The 15,073-nt window shown below is 45.9% G+C and overlaps 1 protein-coding gene across 5 annotated transcripts in view; it reads left to right on the top strand.

Moving 5' to 3' along the window:
* The window catches only part of LOC106575570 (SHC-transforming protein 1), a 31,985-nt gene extending 17,343 nt beyond the window's left edge, over nt 1-14,642 (top strand). For all 5 annotated transcript variants that reach the window (XM_045718922.1, XM_045718925.1, XM_045718923.1 and 2 more), the window contains 11 exons: nt 192-262; nt 2,925-2,988; nt 3,786-3,905; nt 4,205-4,258; nt 5,881-5,932; nt 7,217-7,343; nt 7,436-7,586; nt 7,906-7,963; nt 10,467-10,586; nt 10,873-11,117; nt 11,350-14,642. In XM_045718922.1, coding sequence (XP_045574878.1) covers nt 192-262; nt 2,925-2,988; nt 3,786-3,905; nt 4,205-4,258; nt 5,881-5,932; nt 7,217-7,343; nt 7,436-7,586; nt 7,906-7,963; nt 10,467-10,586; nt 10,873-11,117; nt 11,350-11,478 — 1,191 coding nt within the window. In that variant the 3' untranslated portion in view covers nt 11,479-14,642. The remainder of the gene's footprint in view (nt 1-191; nt 263-2,924; nt 2,989-3,785; nt 3,906-4,204; nt 4,259-5,880; nt 5,933-7,216; nt 7,344-7,435; nt 7,587-7,905; nt 7,964-10,466; nt 10,587-10,872; nt 11,118-11,349) is intronic.
* The last annotated feature ends 431 nt before the right edge of the window (nt 14,643-15,073 follow it).

The raw sequence follows: 15,073 nt of genomic DNA on the forward strand, positions 1-15,073 counted from the left end.
CCATCTTTCTGTCTCTCTCTATCTGTTTCCATCTGCCCCTCCGGTCAGTGTGGGTGTTCTGGAGGAAATGGAATCCTAGTTCATATGAGTTCCTTTCCTGTTTCCTGTGTAGTGTATGGGCTGTGTGGAGAGGAGTGCTATAGGAAGTGGCATCCCTGTTCATATGCGTCTCCTCTCTATTTCCTGTGTAGTATATGGGCTGTGTGGAGGTGCTACAGTCTATGAGGGCACTGGACTTCAACACCAGAACTCAGGTCACCAGGTAAGAACCTCCAATTGTTCAAGGGATAGTTCACCCAATTACAAAATGTCATATTGGTTTCGTTACCCTGTAAGCAGTCTATGGAAACATTATGACAATCAAAATCCCCCGGAAGTATCTAAAATTGATTTTGAAGCTCAACAAAGTCACTTTATAGATGATTTGAACATGATGCGCGGAAAATGCTAATATCGGTACCATGACTTGAATGGGATTTGTGCAACAATTGCTAAAACGTTAGCATTTGGAAACAGTGCCAGGAAAACTAAACCAAGGCATGGATTGCTGTCATACCTTGTCCTTAGACTGCTTACAGGGTAAGGAAACCAATGTGTTATTTTGTCATTTGGGTGAACTATCCCTTTAAGCTGTTGTTTAAGGCTAATGATCAAGTTACTGCACGCAGATGTACTGTGGTTAGGTAGTACAAAACAGAGCCATGTAGTTAGAGCTAAGTGCTGTATGGGGCTCTGGTTCAAAACAGAGCCATGTAGTTAGAGCTAAGTGCTGTATGGGGCTCTGGTTCAAAACAGAGTCATGTAGTTAGAGCGAAGTGCAGTATGGGGCTCTGGTTCAAAACAGAGCCATGTAGTTAGAGCTAAGTGCTGTATGGGGCTCTGGTTCAAAACAGAGCCATGTAGTTAGAGCTAAGTGCTGTATAGGTCTCTGGTTCAAAACAGAGCCATGTAGTTAGAGCTAAGTGCTGTATAGGTCTCTGGTTCAAAACAGAGCCATGTAGTTAGAGCTAAGTACTGTATAGGTCTCTGGTTCAAAACAGAGCCATGTAGTTAGAGCTAAGTGCTGTATGGGGCTCTGGTTCAAAACAGAGCCATGTAGTTAGAGCTAAGTGCTGTATGGGGCTCTGGTTCAAAACAGAGCCATGTAGTTAGAGCTAAGTGCTGTATAGGTCTCTGGTTCAAAACAGAGCCATGTAGTTAGAGCTAAGTACTGTATAGGTCTCTGGTTCAAAACAGAGCCATGTAGTTAGAGCTAAGTGCTGTATAGGGCTCTGGTACAAAACAGAGCCATGTAGTTAGAGCTAAGTGCTGTATAGGTCTCTGGTTCAAAACAGAGCCATGTAGTTAGAGCTAAGTGCTGTATAGGGCTCTGGTACAAAACAGAGCCATGTAGTTAGAGCTAAGTGCTGTATAGGTCTCTGGTACAAAACAGAGTCATGTAGTTAGAGCTAAGTGCTGTGTAGGTCTCTGGTTCAAAACAGAGCCATGTAGTTAGAGCTAAGTGCTGTATGGGGCTCTGGTTCAAAACAGAGCCATGTAGTTAGAGCTAAGTACTGTATAGGTCTCTGGTACAAAACAGAGCCATGTAGTTAGAGCTAAGTGCTGTATGGGGCTCTGGTTCAAAACAGAGCCATGTAGTTAGAGCTAAGTGCTGTATAGGTCTCTGGTACAAAACAGAGCCATGTAGTTAGAGCTAAGTGCTGTATAGGGCTCTGGTACAAAACAGAGCCATGTAGTTAGAGCTAAGTGCTGTATGGGGCTCTGGTTCAAAACAGAGCCATGTAGTTAGAGCTAAGTGCTGTATAGGGCTCTGGTTCAAAACAGAGCCATGTAGTTAGAGCTAAGTACTGTATAGGTCTCTGGTTCAAAACAGAGCCATGTAGTTAGAGCTAAGTACTGTATAGGTCTCTGGTTCAAAACAGAGCCATGTAGTTAGAGCTAAGTGCTGTATAGGTCTCTGGTTCAAAACAGAGCCATGTAGTTAGAGCTAAGTGCAGTATGGGGCTCTGGTTCAAAACAGAGCCATGTAGTTAGAGCTAAGTGCTGTATGGGGCTCTGGTTCAAACCAGAGCCATGTAGTTAGAGCTAAGTGCTGTATAGGTCTCTGGTTCAAAACAGAGCCATGTAGTTAGAGCGAAGTGCTGTATAGGTCTCTGGTTCAAAACAGAGCCATGTAGTTAGAGCTAAGTGCTGTATGGGGCTCTGGTTCAAAACAGAGCCATGTAGTTAGAGCTAAGTGCTGTATAGGTCTCTGGTTCAAAACATAGCCATGTAGTTAGAGCTAAGTACTGTATAGGTCTCTGGTTCAAAACAGAGCCATGTAGTTAGAGCTAAGTGCTGTATAGGTCTCTGGTTCAAAACATAGCCATGTAGTTAGAGCTAAGTGCTGTATGGGTCTCTGGTTCAAAACAGAGCCATGTAGTTAGAGCTAAGTGCTGTATAGGTCTCTGGTTCAAAACAGAGCCATGTAGTTAGAGCTAAGTGCTGTATGGGGCTCTGGTTCAAACCATTGCAAATCACAAAATGTACTCTTACTAGCTACCTCCTTTTCACATAAAAATGCATTATTTATCTCCAGTTCATATCCCCCAGTTCATATCCCCCAGTTCTCTTTTTTGCCCTGTTCTATTTTGGTCCCTAGCCTCCACCCATTCAGTGTTGGCCAATCTGAAAGGACTGTATCGGTTTAACAGTATTGTGTGTGTGCCTACCGCCCTCACAACCTCTAAATTAGCATGTTCTGGAATCCTGGTGGTTTCCTTCTGGTTTCTATGGTGATGTCTGTATCCATGGTGAGGATGAGTGTGGTTGTCAGGATGATCAAGTCTGTGTCACATGTTGCCAGATTTCATCTAATCTGCTGCACAGTGTGAAATCCACACAAGTGTGTTACGGAGAGATTCTCACACGTGTTGTTGTTTCAGAGAGGCTATCTCAGTGGTGTGTGAGGCAGTGCCTGGAGCCAAAGGAGCCCAACGCAAGAGAAAGGTACACCAATATACACACACAGACAGAGTATTATTTATTTATGTGTTAAGTGGAGGGCCGTGGTCGGGCGTTGTTGGGTCTGGATTTAGCTGGATTGTCCACTCTGTGGTCAGTGGTACTTCCAGGTAATTACTTTTGTCTCTCTCTGTCTCTCTCTCACACATGTACACACTGCCCCTTGTATGAGGGAGACTTGTGACTAAGTTGTGTGTGCCGAGACTAAGCCAACTCCAACTGGGAGTTTGTCTTTATGGGGGGGGGGCATTCCTGTAAAACTTAAAGCATCCACGCATCCACCCAAACACTACATAAAACAGCTATATACACAACAGACTGGTTTGGCTAAAGCATGTCTGGCCCTGGGAGACTGTGGGAGACTGTGGGAGACTGTGGGGGACTGTGGGAGACTGTGGGGGACTGTGGGGGACTGTGGGGGACTGTGGGAGACTGTGGGGGACTTGACTAGACAAGCTTTAGTTTGTGTTGACCATATGAACCATTGAACAGAGCAGAGTCAGACAGGATCACTGGCAGCCTGCAGCTGTTCTTCTATATACACACACATATACACACATATACACAGCTCAGACATGCTTCTCCCTCTCTATTGCCTTCACACACACATTCTTCTCTGTTTATTGTACAGTACGTTTACTATGCTCTGTTATCTTCTTTTAGAATATCTTCTGTTTAATCTTCCTTATTGGTGAAATCTTTCTTTCCCTGTTGGCCTTCTGTTTAACATGAATGGTTAATAAAGAGCTTTTAAAAGTTCCCTCCCTCCCCTCCCCCTCCAGCCGTCGTCTCGCTGTATGACGTCCATTCTGGGGAAACGTAACCTGCAGTTTGCTGGGATGACCATCAGCCTGACGGTCTCTACCAGCAGCCTCAACCTGCTGGCCTCCGACTGCAAACAGGTGACACACACACAAGCACACTCGGCATGGATCCTGAATGAGTGTTTGTTGTTGTTGATCTATCTGGGTTTGTTATTACAGACTGTTACATGGTGTTAATTACATCATCCAGTCAGTTAGGTATTTAGAATACACTCTATCTAACTGTCAATGGAACCAACCACTACTGCTGAATGGAGAAACATGATCTCTCTCTCTCTCTCTCTACCTCTACCTCTACCTCTCAACTCTTCATCATTCATCACACTATCATGCTCAAATCCCTCCCTCCCTCCCCCTCTCTCTCTCTCTTTTCACAGATAATTGCAAATCACCACATGCAGTCCATCTCTTTCGCTTCTGGAGGAGACCCAGTGAGTCATACAGCCCTCTCCCTCACTCACTCACCTCACTATCCATCCTCTATCCCCACTCTATTCATTGCTCTGCCTCTGTCTACCCATCTACTCCCCTCTCTCTCGCTCTCTCCCTGCTTCACTCTGTCCACCCATCTACTCCTCTCTCTCTCTCCCTGCTTCACTCTGTCCACCCATCTACTCCCCTCTCTCTCCTCTCTCCCTGCTTCACTCTGTCCACCCATCTACTCCTCTCTCTCTCTCTCTCTCCCTGCTTCACTCTGTCCACCCATCTACTCCTCTCTGCCTCTCTCTCTCCCTGCTTCACTCTGTCCACCCATCTACTCCTCTCTCTCTCTCTCTCCCTGCTTCACTCTGTCCACCCATCTACTCCTCTCTCTCTCGCTCTCTCCCTGCTTCACTCTGTCCACCCATCTACTCCTCTCTCTCTCTCCCTGCTTCACTGTCCACCCATCTACTCCTCTCTCTCTCTCTCTCTCCCTGCTTCACTCTGTCCACCCATCTACTCCTCTCTCTCTCTCTCTCTCCCTGCTTCACTTGTCCACCCATCTACTCCTCTCTGCCTCTCTCTCTCCCTGCTTCACTCTGTCCACCCATTTACTCCTCTATGCCTCTCTCTCTCCCTGCTTCACTCTGTCCAGCCATCTACTCCTCTCTCTCTCTCCCTGCTTCACTCTGTCCACCCATCTACTCCTCTATGCCTCTCGCTCTCTCCCTGCTTCACTCTGTCCACCCATCTACTCTTCTCTCTCTCTCTCTCCCTGCTTCACTCTGTCCACCCATCTACTCCTCTCTGCCTCTCTCTCTCCCTGCTTCACTCTGTCCACCCATCTACTCCTCTCTCTCTCCTCTCCCTGCTTCACTCTGTCCACCCATCTACTCCTCTCTGCTCTCTCTCTCTCCCTGCTTCACTATCCACCCATCTACTCCTCTCTCTCTCCTCTCTCCCTGCTTCACTCTGTCCACCCATCTACTCCTCTCTCTCTCCTCTCCCTGCTTCACTCTGTCCACCCATCTACTCCTCTCTCTCTCTCCCTGCTTCACTCTGTCCACCCATCTACTCCTCTCTCTCTCTCCCTGCTTCACTCTGTCCACCCATCTACTCCTCTATGCCTCTCTCTCTCCCTGCTTCACATGTCCACACATCTACTCCTCTCTCTCTCTCTCTGCTTCACTCTGTCCATCCATCTACTCCTCTATCCCTGTCACGCTGCCTCTCCATCTTGCTCCGTCCATCTTTCTTTTCCTCTATCCACCTCTCTCTGTATTCCATAGCTCCTTTCCTCTTTTCCTCCCTCCTTTGTCTTTATCCACGTCAGTGGAACTCCCTACCTCTCTTCCTCAGACATGTATTCTTTCTCTTCCAGCTCTACCTCCTCATCTCTTCTTCCTCCTCTCTAGATCATTGTGTGTTAATAGCTCTTCCTCCTCCTCCTCCTCCTCTCTAGATCATTGTGTGTTAATAGCTCTTCCGACTAAACATCTTTGCTTCCTTCTCTCTTCCAACTCACCCACTCTCCCCTTTTCTCCTCACCTACCTCTTCATATTTCCCTCTCATTTACCCCTCCCACCCTCTCTTCCTCCTCCCCACCCCCCTCTTCTCGTTTCTCTCCCTCAGGACACAGCAGAGTATGTAGCATACGTGGCCAAAGACCCAGTCAACCAGAGAGGTGAGACTCAATGTCATCCCTCCAATAGATTTATCCAGCAGCACATCCAGTCCTTGTTCAGTACCTTACATCAATGTCATCCCTCCAATAGATTCATCCAGCAGCACATCCAGTCCTTGTTCAGTACCTTACATCAATGTCATCCCTCCAATAGATTTATCCAGCAGCACATCCAGTCCTTGTTCAGTACCTTACATCAATGTCATCCCTCCAATAGATTTATCCAGCAGCACATCCAGTCCTTGTTCAGTACCTTACATCAATGTCATCCCTCCAATAGATTTATCCAGCAGCACATCCAGTCCTTGTTCAGTACCTTACATCAATGGCATCCCTCCAATAGATTTATCCAGCAGCACATCCAGTCCTTGTTCAGTACCTTACATCAATGTCATCCCTCCAATAGATTTATCCAGCAGCACATCCAGTCCTTGTTCAGTACCTTACATCAATGTCATCCCTCCAATAGATTTATCCAGCAGCACATCCAGTCCTTGTTCAGTACCTTACATCAATGTCATCCCTCCAATAGATTTATCCAGCAGCACATCCAGTCCTTGTTCAGTACCTTACATCAATGTCATCCCTCCAATAGATTTATCCAGCAGCACATCCAGTCCTTGTTCAGTACCTTACATCAATGTCATCCCTCCAATAGATTTATGCAGCAGCACATCCAGTCCTTGTTCAGTACCTTACATCAATGTCATCCCTCCAATAGATTTATGCAGCAGCACATCCAGTCCTTGTTCAGTACCTTACATCAATGTCATCCCTCCAATAGATTTATGCAGCAGCACATCCAGTCCTTGTTCAGTACCTTACATCAATGTCATCCCTCCAATAGATTTATCCAGCAGCACATCCAGTCCTTGTTCAGTACCTTACATCAATGTCATCCCTCCAATAGATTTATGCAGCAGCACATCCAGTCCTTGTTCAGTACCTTACATCAATGTCATCTCTCCACTTTGTTGCTTTTTGTGCTATTGCTCTGTCTGCATACTCACTGCTCATTGTTTGTCTGTATTGTTATTGTAATTGTTTTTAATAACCTGCCCAGGAACTGCAGTTGAGAATTAGCCAGCTGGCTAAAACCGTCACTTTTACTGAAACATTGATTAATGTGTACTGCCCCTGTAAAAATAAACACAAACTCAATATATTTATCCAGCAGCACATCCAATCCCTGTTCAGTACCTTTCTTTGGACAGCGAGGCAGTGCCAATATTTTGTTTCCTTACCTCTGTTGTTTACCCTCTTCTCTGCTTCCTTTCTGTCCAGCGTGTCATATCCTGGAGTGTTCGGAGGGCTTGGCCCAGGAAGTTATCAGTACGATAGGGCAGGCCTTCGAACTACGCTTCAAACAGTACCTGAAGAACCCCCCCAAACTGGTCACCCCCCATGACAGGTGTGTGTGTGTGTGTGTGTGTGTGTGTGTGTGTGTGTGTGTGTTGTGTGTGTTTCTCACTCCTGAGTTCTGACTCCTCTCCCCTTTCTCAGGATGGCTCCGTTTGACGGCTCAGCGTGGGAGGAAGAGGAAGATGAGGGAGCACCGCCCCCTGCAGATGTTCCGTACTATAATAACTTCCCCGGGAAACAACCTCCTCCTGGGGGACTGGTGGACATGAGGGCCCGCCCTGGGGCTACGCTGGTGAGATATATATATATATACACACACACACACACACACACACACACACACACACACACACACACACACACACACATCAAGTAATTGTTAGTCAATTGTATTGAATCCAGTCTGCAGCTCCAGGGGAGAGAGGGCAGTTCAGTATGTAGGCTAATCATCTGGCCCAGTCTCACCCTCACATCACAGCAGCCCTTAGTCTTCCACTCTCTCTGGCACTCTCCTTATCCACCTCACATTGTGTGTGTGTCTCGTCAGTTGGTCAGTGTAATGCATGTTTTTCCATCTGTATCTTAATTGCTTCTGGTGTGTGTGTTTTCAGCCCTATGGACAGCCGGGTCAGAATGATATTCACAAGCAGCCTCTTCCCCCTCTACCAAGTGAGCCATCTCTCTCTCTCTCTCTCACACACACACACACACACACACACACACACACACACACACACACACACACTCAGCTAAAGGATATGAGGTGACACATAATACAATGACTTGCAGTGAGAGAATGACACGGACACAGTGAGAGGAAATGAGTCAGATTGACCCTGTGTGTGTTACTCTAGGACAGTGTGTGTTGCTCTAGGACAGTGTGTGTTGCTCTAGGACAGTGTGTGTTGCTCTAGGACAGTGTGTGTTGCTCTAGGACAGTGTGTGTTGCTCTAGGACAGTGTGTGTTACTCTAGGACAGTGTGTGTTACTCTAGGACAGTGTGTGACAGTGTGTGTTGCTCTAGGACAGTGTGTGTTACTCTAGGACAGTGTGTGACAGTGTGTGTTGCTCTAGGACAGTGTGTGTTGCTCTAGGACAGTGTGTGTTGCTCTAGGACAGTGTGTGTTGCTCTAGGACAGTGTGTGTTGCTCTAGGACAGTGTGTGTTGCTCTAGGACAGTGTGTGACAGTGTGTGTTGCTCTAGGACAGTGTGTGTTGCTCTAGGACAGTGTGTGTTACTCTAGGACAGTGTGTGACAGTGTGTTTTGCTCTAGGACAGTGTGTGTTGCTCTAGGACAGTGTGTTTGCTCTAGGACAGTGTGTGTTGCTCTAGGACAGTGTGTGTTGCTCTAGGACAGTGTGTGTTGCTCTAGGACAGTGTGTGTTACTCTAGGACAGTGTGTGACAGTGTGTGTTGCTCTAGGACAGTGTGTGTTGCTCTAGGACAGTGTGTGTTGCTCTAGGACAGTGTGTGTTGCTCTAGGACAGTGTGTGTTGCTCTAGGACAGTGTGTGACAGTGTGTGTTGCTCTAGGACAGTGTGTGTTACTCTAGGACAGTGTGTGACGGTGTGTGTTGCTCTAGGACAGTGTGTGTTGCTCTAGGACAGTGTGTGTTGCTCTAGGACAGTGTGTGTTACTCTAGGACAGTGTGTGTTGCTCTAGGACAGTGTGTGACAGTGTGTGTTGCTCTAGGACAGTGTGTGTTGCTCTAGGACAGTGTGTGTTGCTCTAGGACAGTGTGTGTTGCTCTAGGACAGTGTGTGTTACTCTAGGACAGTGTGTGACAGTGTGTGTTGCTCTAGGACAGTGTGTGTTGCTCTAGGACAGTGTGTGTTACTCTAGGACAGTGTGTGACAGTGTGTTTTGCTCTAGGACAGTGTGTGTTGCTCTAGGACAGTGTGTGTTGCTCTAGGACAGTGTGTGTTGCTCTAGGACAGTGTGTGTTGCTCTAGGACAGTGTGTGTTGCTCTAGGACAGTGTGTGACAGTGTGTGTTGCTCTAGGACAGTGTGTGACAGTGTGTGTTGCTCTAGGACAGTGTGTGTTGCTCTAGGACAGTGTGTGTTGCTCTAGGACAGTGTGTGTTACTCTAGGACAGTGTGTGACAGTGTGTGTTGCTCTAGGACAGTGTGTGTGTTGCTCTAGGACAGTGTGTGTTGCTCTAGGACAGTGTGTGTTGCTCTAGGACAGTGTGTGTTGCTCTAGGACAGTGTGTGCAGTGTGTTTGCTCTAGGACAGTGTGTGTTGCTCTAGGGCAGTGTGTGTCAACTGGTCTCTGTGTTCCCATAGGTGTGTCGTGATGTGAATTCCATTAATGCGATGACAATTATTTAATCAAATCAATTTACTACGTTTAAGTGATTAAATTAATGACGTAACAATTAACTCATTAGCAATCTTGGGGCACCACAGAAAAAGTTTGTTTAATGAGTTACCATTTCCCCGAATTGACTGAAGAATATCAGAATATACCTTTATCATATTAGTCATCCATGAATTATTATTACCTCATATCAGTCTCATTCTGATGATTCAGCGATACACAAATTGGCTTAATTATTTATTTACTAACTAACTAAATAATCACACAGAATGACATAAACACACACAGAATAGATTATACGTTGATTTCTAACATAATGCAATGAAAAGTCCCTAGTGGACTAACCCGATATGACGGCTGGTTACACAGTGAAAGGGCTGGGGAAAGAAAGAGCGGGAGAAGGAGAGATAAAGGAATTCAACTATCGTACATACAGTTGAATAATACACTCATCGTAAATATGAATATTTAGCACCCTAACACCCGCTCATTCAGATTTAGAAATGCAATGTGCATATTTACGCTTGTATGTCTTTGTCGACTTGCTCAGCTGAAATCGCCCGATCCGTCTGTGACGAATAATTCAACAGAAAGTCTCTGTTGACACCATGTCCTTAGGAGTTGCCACTGGACTTCCTCTCATCACCATATCTGGTAGTGAGAAGAAGTTCCAAACGGATGCCTCAGATTTATACATCCTGTGAATTATCTGGGTTCTTCTATCTGTGACATCGCAGAACAGATATTCTATATATCTGTTCTACTCTAAATGTTTCCCATCCCTGAACACCTCCCAGGTGATACTGACAGACAGTTATGTGATTAAACTCCTCTGATTGGTTGTTTCAGTGGGAGCAAAGGAGGGAGGGCGGGACCTGTGTGATGACCCCTCATACGTCAATGTGGATAAACCCCGCCCCACAACAGCTGCAGTCAATGGCAACGCTCACAGAGATGCGTTCGACATGAGTGAGTCCCAGTTGGCCCTATCAGCTAGAGTCTGTGTACAATACATCAACTGGCCCTGCAGTCTGTAGCAGTCACTATCAGTCATCTCAGATAAGACTAATTAGAATGGTTATCAGCTATATTGCAGTAATTACACTACAGTAGAAGTCATTAGTTTATTCATTTGGGTTTGGACATAGGGGAAATTAGAATATTGGTATCCTGAATGTATCAAGAATGAATCTGGATCTGGTCGTATGGTCTCACAACGTCTCTCTAGCTCTGCCCTCTCTCCTTCTCCTCTCAGAGCCGTTTGATGATTCCCTGGGTGTATCAGGTCTGGGGGTCTCAGCGGCACCCCCTCTGGTGGAACAGCTGCAGTGTGAGGCCTGGTTCCACGGCAGCCTGAGTCGCAGGCAGGCTGAGAGACTGCTGACCCGTGATGGAGACTTCCTGGTCCGAGAGTCAGGCACCACCCCTGGACAGTACGTCCTCACTGGACAACAGGGGGGTCAGCCCAAACACCTACTACTGGTCGACCCAGAGGGAGTGGTGAGTTGGAGGGAGAGATGTCTGAGTTAGAGCGAGGCACCCGGCACCTTCCCACTTATCAGCTGTGACGTGCTATGTTTTGTTGACCTCCTCTCTTTCTCTCTCTCTCTGTGTGTGTGTGTGTGTGTGTGTGTGTGTGTGTGTGTGTGTGTGTGTGTGTGTGTGTGTGTGTGTGTGTGTGTGTGTGTGTGTGTGTGTGTGTGTGTGTGTGTGTGTGTGTTCTACTCCTCAGGTACGTACCAAAGACCACCACTTTGAGAGTGTGAGCCACCTGATCAGTTACCACATGGACAACAGACTGCCCATCGTATCAGCAGGCAGTGAGGTGTGTCTGCAACAACCAGTGGAGCACAGGGCCTGAACACACACACAAATACAGCAATGCAACACTCACACACTCTCAGAAACACTACACATAAGCAGTGCTGACCACATTAAGGAAAGCCAAAAAAAACACCTCTGTCACTCTTTCTGCCAAAATCATTTGCTCTCTGCTTTTCCTCACACCCTCCTCTCCTCTTGGACAACTCGCTGTTTCCTCCGTGAACCCTCCTTCTGTTCATCCTTCCGTCATCGAGGTCCACTCCCTCCACTTCCTTCATTCCTCCAAAGAACGTGGGAGTAACACACAGGAACACTTTATTTTCCTTCTCATTGGGACAGAAATTAATACAATTTAGTAAAAAACTGAGCATTATTAATTAAATCATGCCATAGAATCATTCAGAACTGATACAATCATATTAAAGGAGGACTATGGACCTTGGAGGGGAGGAGTGAAAGGTAGAGAGTGGTCTTGAGCCAGACATGGCAGAGGAAACAGTTTCTCTCACCGTCACAGAAGCACTCCAAAGACTTGTCTGATGATTGGACTCATCAGAGAGCTCAGACATGGACCCTCCAATCAAATATCATTTGAACACAGGAACAGCCAATCAAATATCAGTGGAACACATGAATAACCAATCATGACTGAGATCAGACGTCCTGTTAATATGCATAGACATTTTTGTGTCCACACCAATCAGGGCCCTCACTCACCCTCAAGCCACTCCCATTAAAAGACATTTCATCTTTGACCATTGACCCCCTGAGTGATACCTGGTGATGTCACGGAGGACGTCTCTGTATGCAAAAAGGGGGGTTGCTATGCCAACAACCATTGTCTCCGTCTGTCCAAATATGGACAAGGTTTCTTTCCGGCCTCCGAAGGTGGAGTTTGATAAAAGGATGTGATTCATGCCCATCCGGCATCATCCTGTCTGTCTGCATGGGACTGGTCTTACCTTTCTGCTCTGATCATGACAAAGAAAGTGGACTTGGTTGGACTGGGACAGCAGAAACCATGGAGATGACTCATACACCAACATGCAGTGTGTTAGTCTGTATCTGTCATGTACTTTCATTGGGAGTATAGTGTCTTTACATAGAGAGGGATGGAGAGAAGACTGGGAAGAGGCAGGGGGGAGGTTCCACATCTAGAGATGTCATCAGACTTAGACATGATGTCATCAGACTTAGACATGATGTCATCTGAAAGAGCTCAAACCAATTCTACGACGATGTCACAGTCAACCCAAATGCGGCTGTCACAATTTAATCGGTGCTGTGTTGGAATCGTAGTTCGGATTATTGCCAATATTTTCTTGCTTTTCAATGGATTTGTTGTTAATATCTGTTTGCCTTGACAATCTATGGCCATGTCTCTGTCTGGACGGGTGGGGGGTGGAGAGGTTGTGGGGGAATACTGGATGAAGTGTGTTTTAATGCCGAAAGCATCCGGTCCAGAGCATTCAAAGCAATGATTTTATCTCCTCTCCAAATGTGCTGCAACACTTGGTCAGGAGATTAGCTTTTAGCGTTAGCATTAGCATTAGTGTGTGATGTGTTTCTTCTCAGCTCACTGCAGGGAAAACTGTTATCAGCGCTGTTCACAACGAAATCTGGGAGCTTCGCAAACGTTGGTCGGACGTTGGACTTTGACGTGTTGTTTTCCTTGGAATTAGAAGATAGTAGAGGGAGAGAAAGCGGAGGAATCATCCTCTCCCTCCTTCTCTTCATGATATTTTTTGTATCTTTTACTCGTGCCTTGTTTCTTCGATGCAGTCACCTCACTCCAGTGCAGTCTGTCACCTAATGTACTGTGCTTATTGTACAGTCAGTTGATGTACTTAATCCAAATGTAGTGGACCGTTGGATCCTGTCACATGGTCTCTCAGGCCAACAAACACTCTGCAAAAAGGACACTGACTCTCACCACCCAGGTCCAGTGATGGCAATCCGCTCCTCTATTGCACATTCATTCTTACTTCCTGTTGTCACTTGTTGTTGGTTGTCACGGTTGCTCGATGTCGCAGCTCTCATTGGAGGGATTTCCACTCCACCTGTAAATAACATCAGACCTGATTGGTCGGTTTGAGTTCTTGGTTCTGAAATGAAAGTCTTTATTGTTTAGATGTTATTAATAACATGGGTGGGACAGAACCAGATACTGTATTTCACATGTAATTCCCACAGAATACTTTTCTCTCTGAATCCAATTCATTTTGATTCTAGCCAATGAACCATGTCCAGGTTTTTGAGGGAGGCTGAAACCAAACTGTAAATGTGGAAGTGAAAAGTAAACTGGGATCTGCCACCTGCTGCACAAAATATTTCTGTCTGATCAGTAGGGTTGCAAAATCCCGTGGTTTTCCAGAAATCCTGGTTGGAGGATTCACGGAATTCCTGCATATTCGCTCGTGTAATTCTATGATTATTTTAACCAGGATTTCTGGAAAACCAGGGAATTTGGGGAAAGTTATTTGAATTTTGCAACTCTAGTCATGAGAAAGGGCTCTGAACCTGGACAGGTAATTGTTTTATTCATCTTTCTCATTGTGCTTCTGTGTGTGTGTTGTGAGAGGATGTGTGGATGATCAGAGTTTATGGTTGGGAGTGTAGGGGATTGTCTAGTTCTTACATGGTGGCACGTGTGCTCTGTGTGTGAGGCCTTTGCTTCATTCTGTCACAAACACACAGAAGGTACAGCTGTGTTAGACACCGACTGTTTAAGTGACTATAGGTCCTGGATAGGCAACAAGAAAACCAGTATACAAGCCCCAAGGTGTGTGTGTAAAAGGAATAATCTATCCTCTACATAATTTGTGAAGCATTCTAGCGTTGTCATTGTTCATCACAGTTGCCTTTGTTGCATGGAAATCAATTTTTTATGGTTTCTATATTGTTTTTGTTTTGATGTACTTTGTCATTTGAGTTTTGAAAGCCAAAGGGTTATTTTCAATTAGCCTTCACAAATATTGATTTAATTTTTTACTTTTTACAGTTCTGTTTTAATACTCTTGTTCTTTTGGGGGAAAATACATCTGTTTACACCTGTATCTGAAATCACAGATTGCATATATCATGAATCTTTCTTGGTGAGTTTGGTTTTAAAATGCAGGTTCTTGGTTTACTCTTTGGTCTCCTGTGATGTGTTTTCTTAAATGTTGATTCATAACTATTAAATAGAACATATCCCCTTTACTTATTTATTCTGCTAAATACAGGTGAAGACTATAGATTGTTTTAATTGCAGTTCTACACTTCGAGGAGACGACCAAGGAGATTATGAGAGGACAGGACAAGGAAAGAGACAGGATCAGGGCAGGAAGAAGTTACTTGAGTTACCACAGGGAGAGGACGAGGCTAGTTGAGTTACCACAGGGAGAGGACGAGGCTAGTTGAGTTACCACAGGGAGAGGACGAGGCTAGTTGAGTTACCACAGGGGGGAGGTAGAGGCTAGTTGAGTTACCACAGGGGGGAGGTAGAGGCTAGTTGAGTTACCGCTGGGGGGATGGAGAGGCTAGTTGAGTTACCACAGGGGGGAGGCTAGTTGAGTTACCACAGGGGGGAGGCTAGTTGAGTTACCGCAGGGGGGATGTAGGCTAGTTGAGTTACCACAGGGGGATGTAGA

The sequence above is a fragment of the Salmo salar genome, chromosome ssa05, assembly GCF_905237065.1.
Source record: "Salmo salar chromosome ssa05, Ssal_v3.1, whole genome shotgun sequence".
Lineage (NCBI taxonomy): Eukaryota > Metazoa > Chordata > Actinopteri > Salmoniformes > Salmonidae > Salmo > Salmo salar.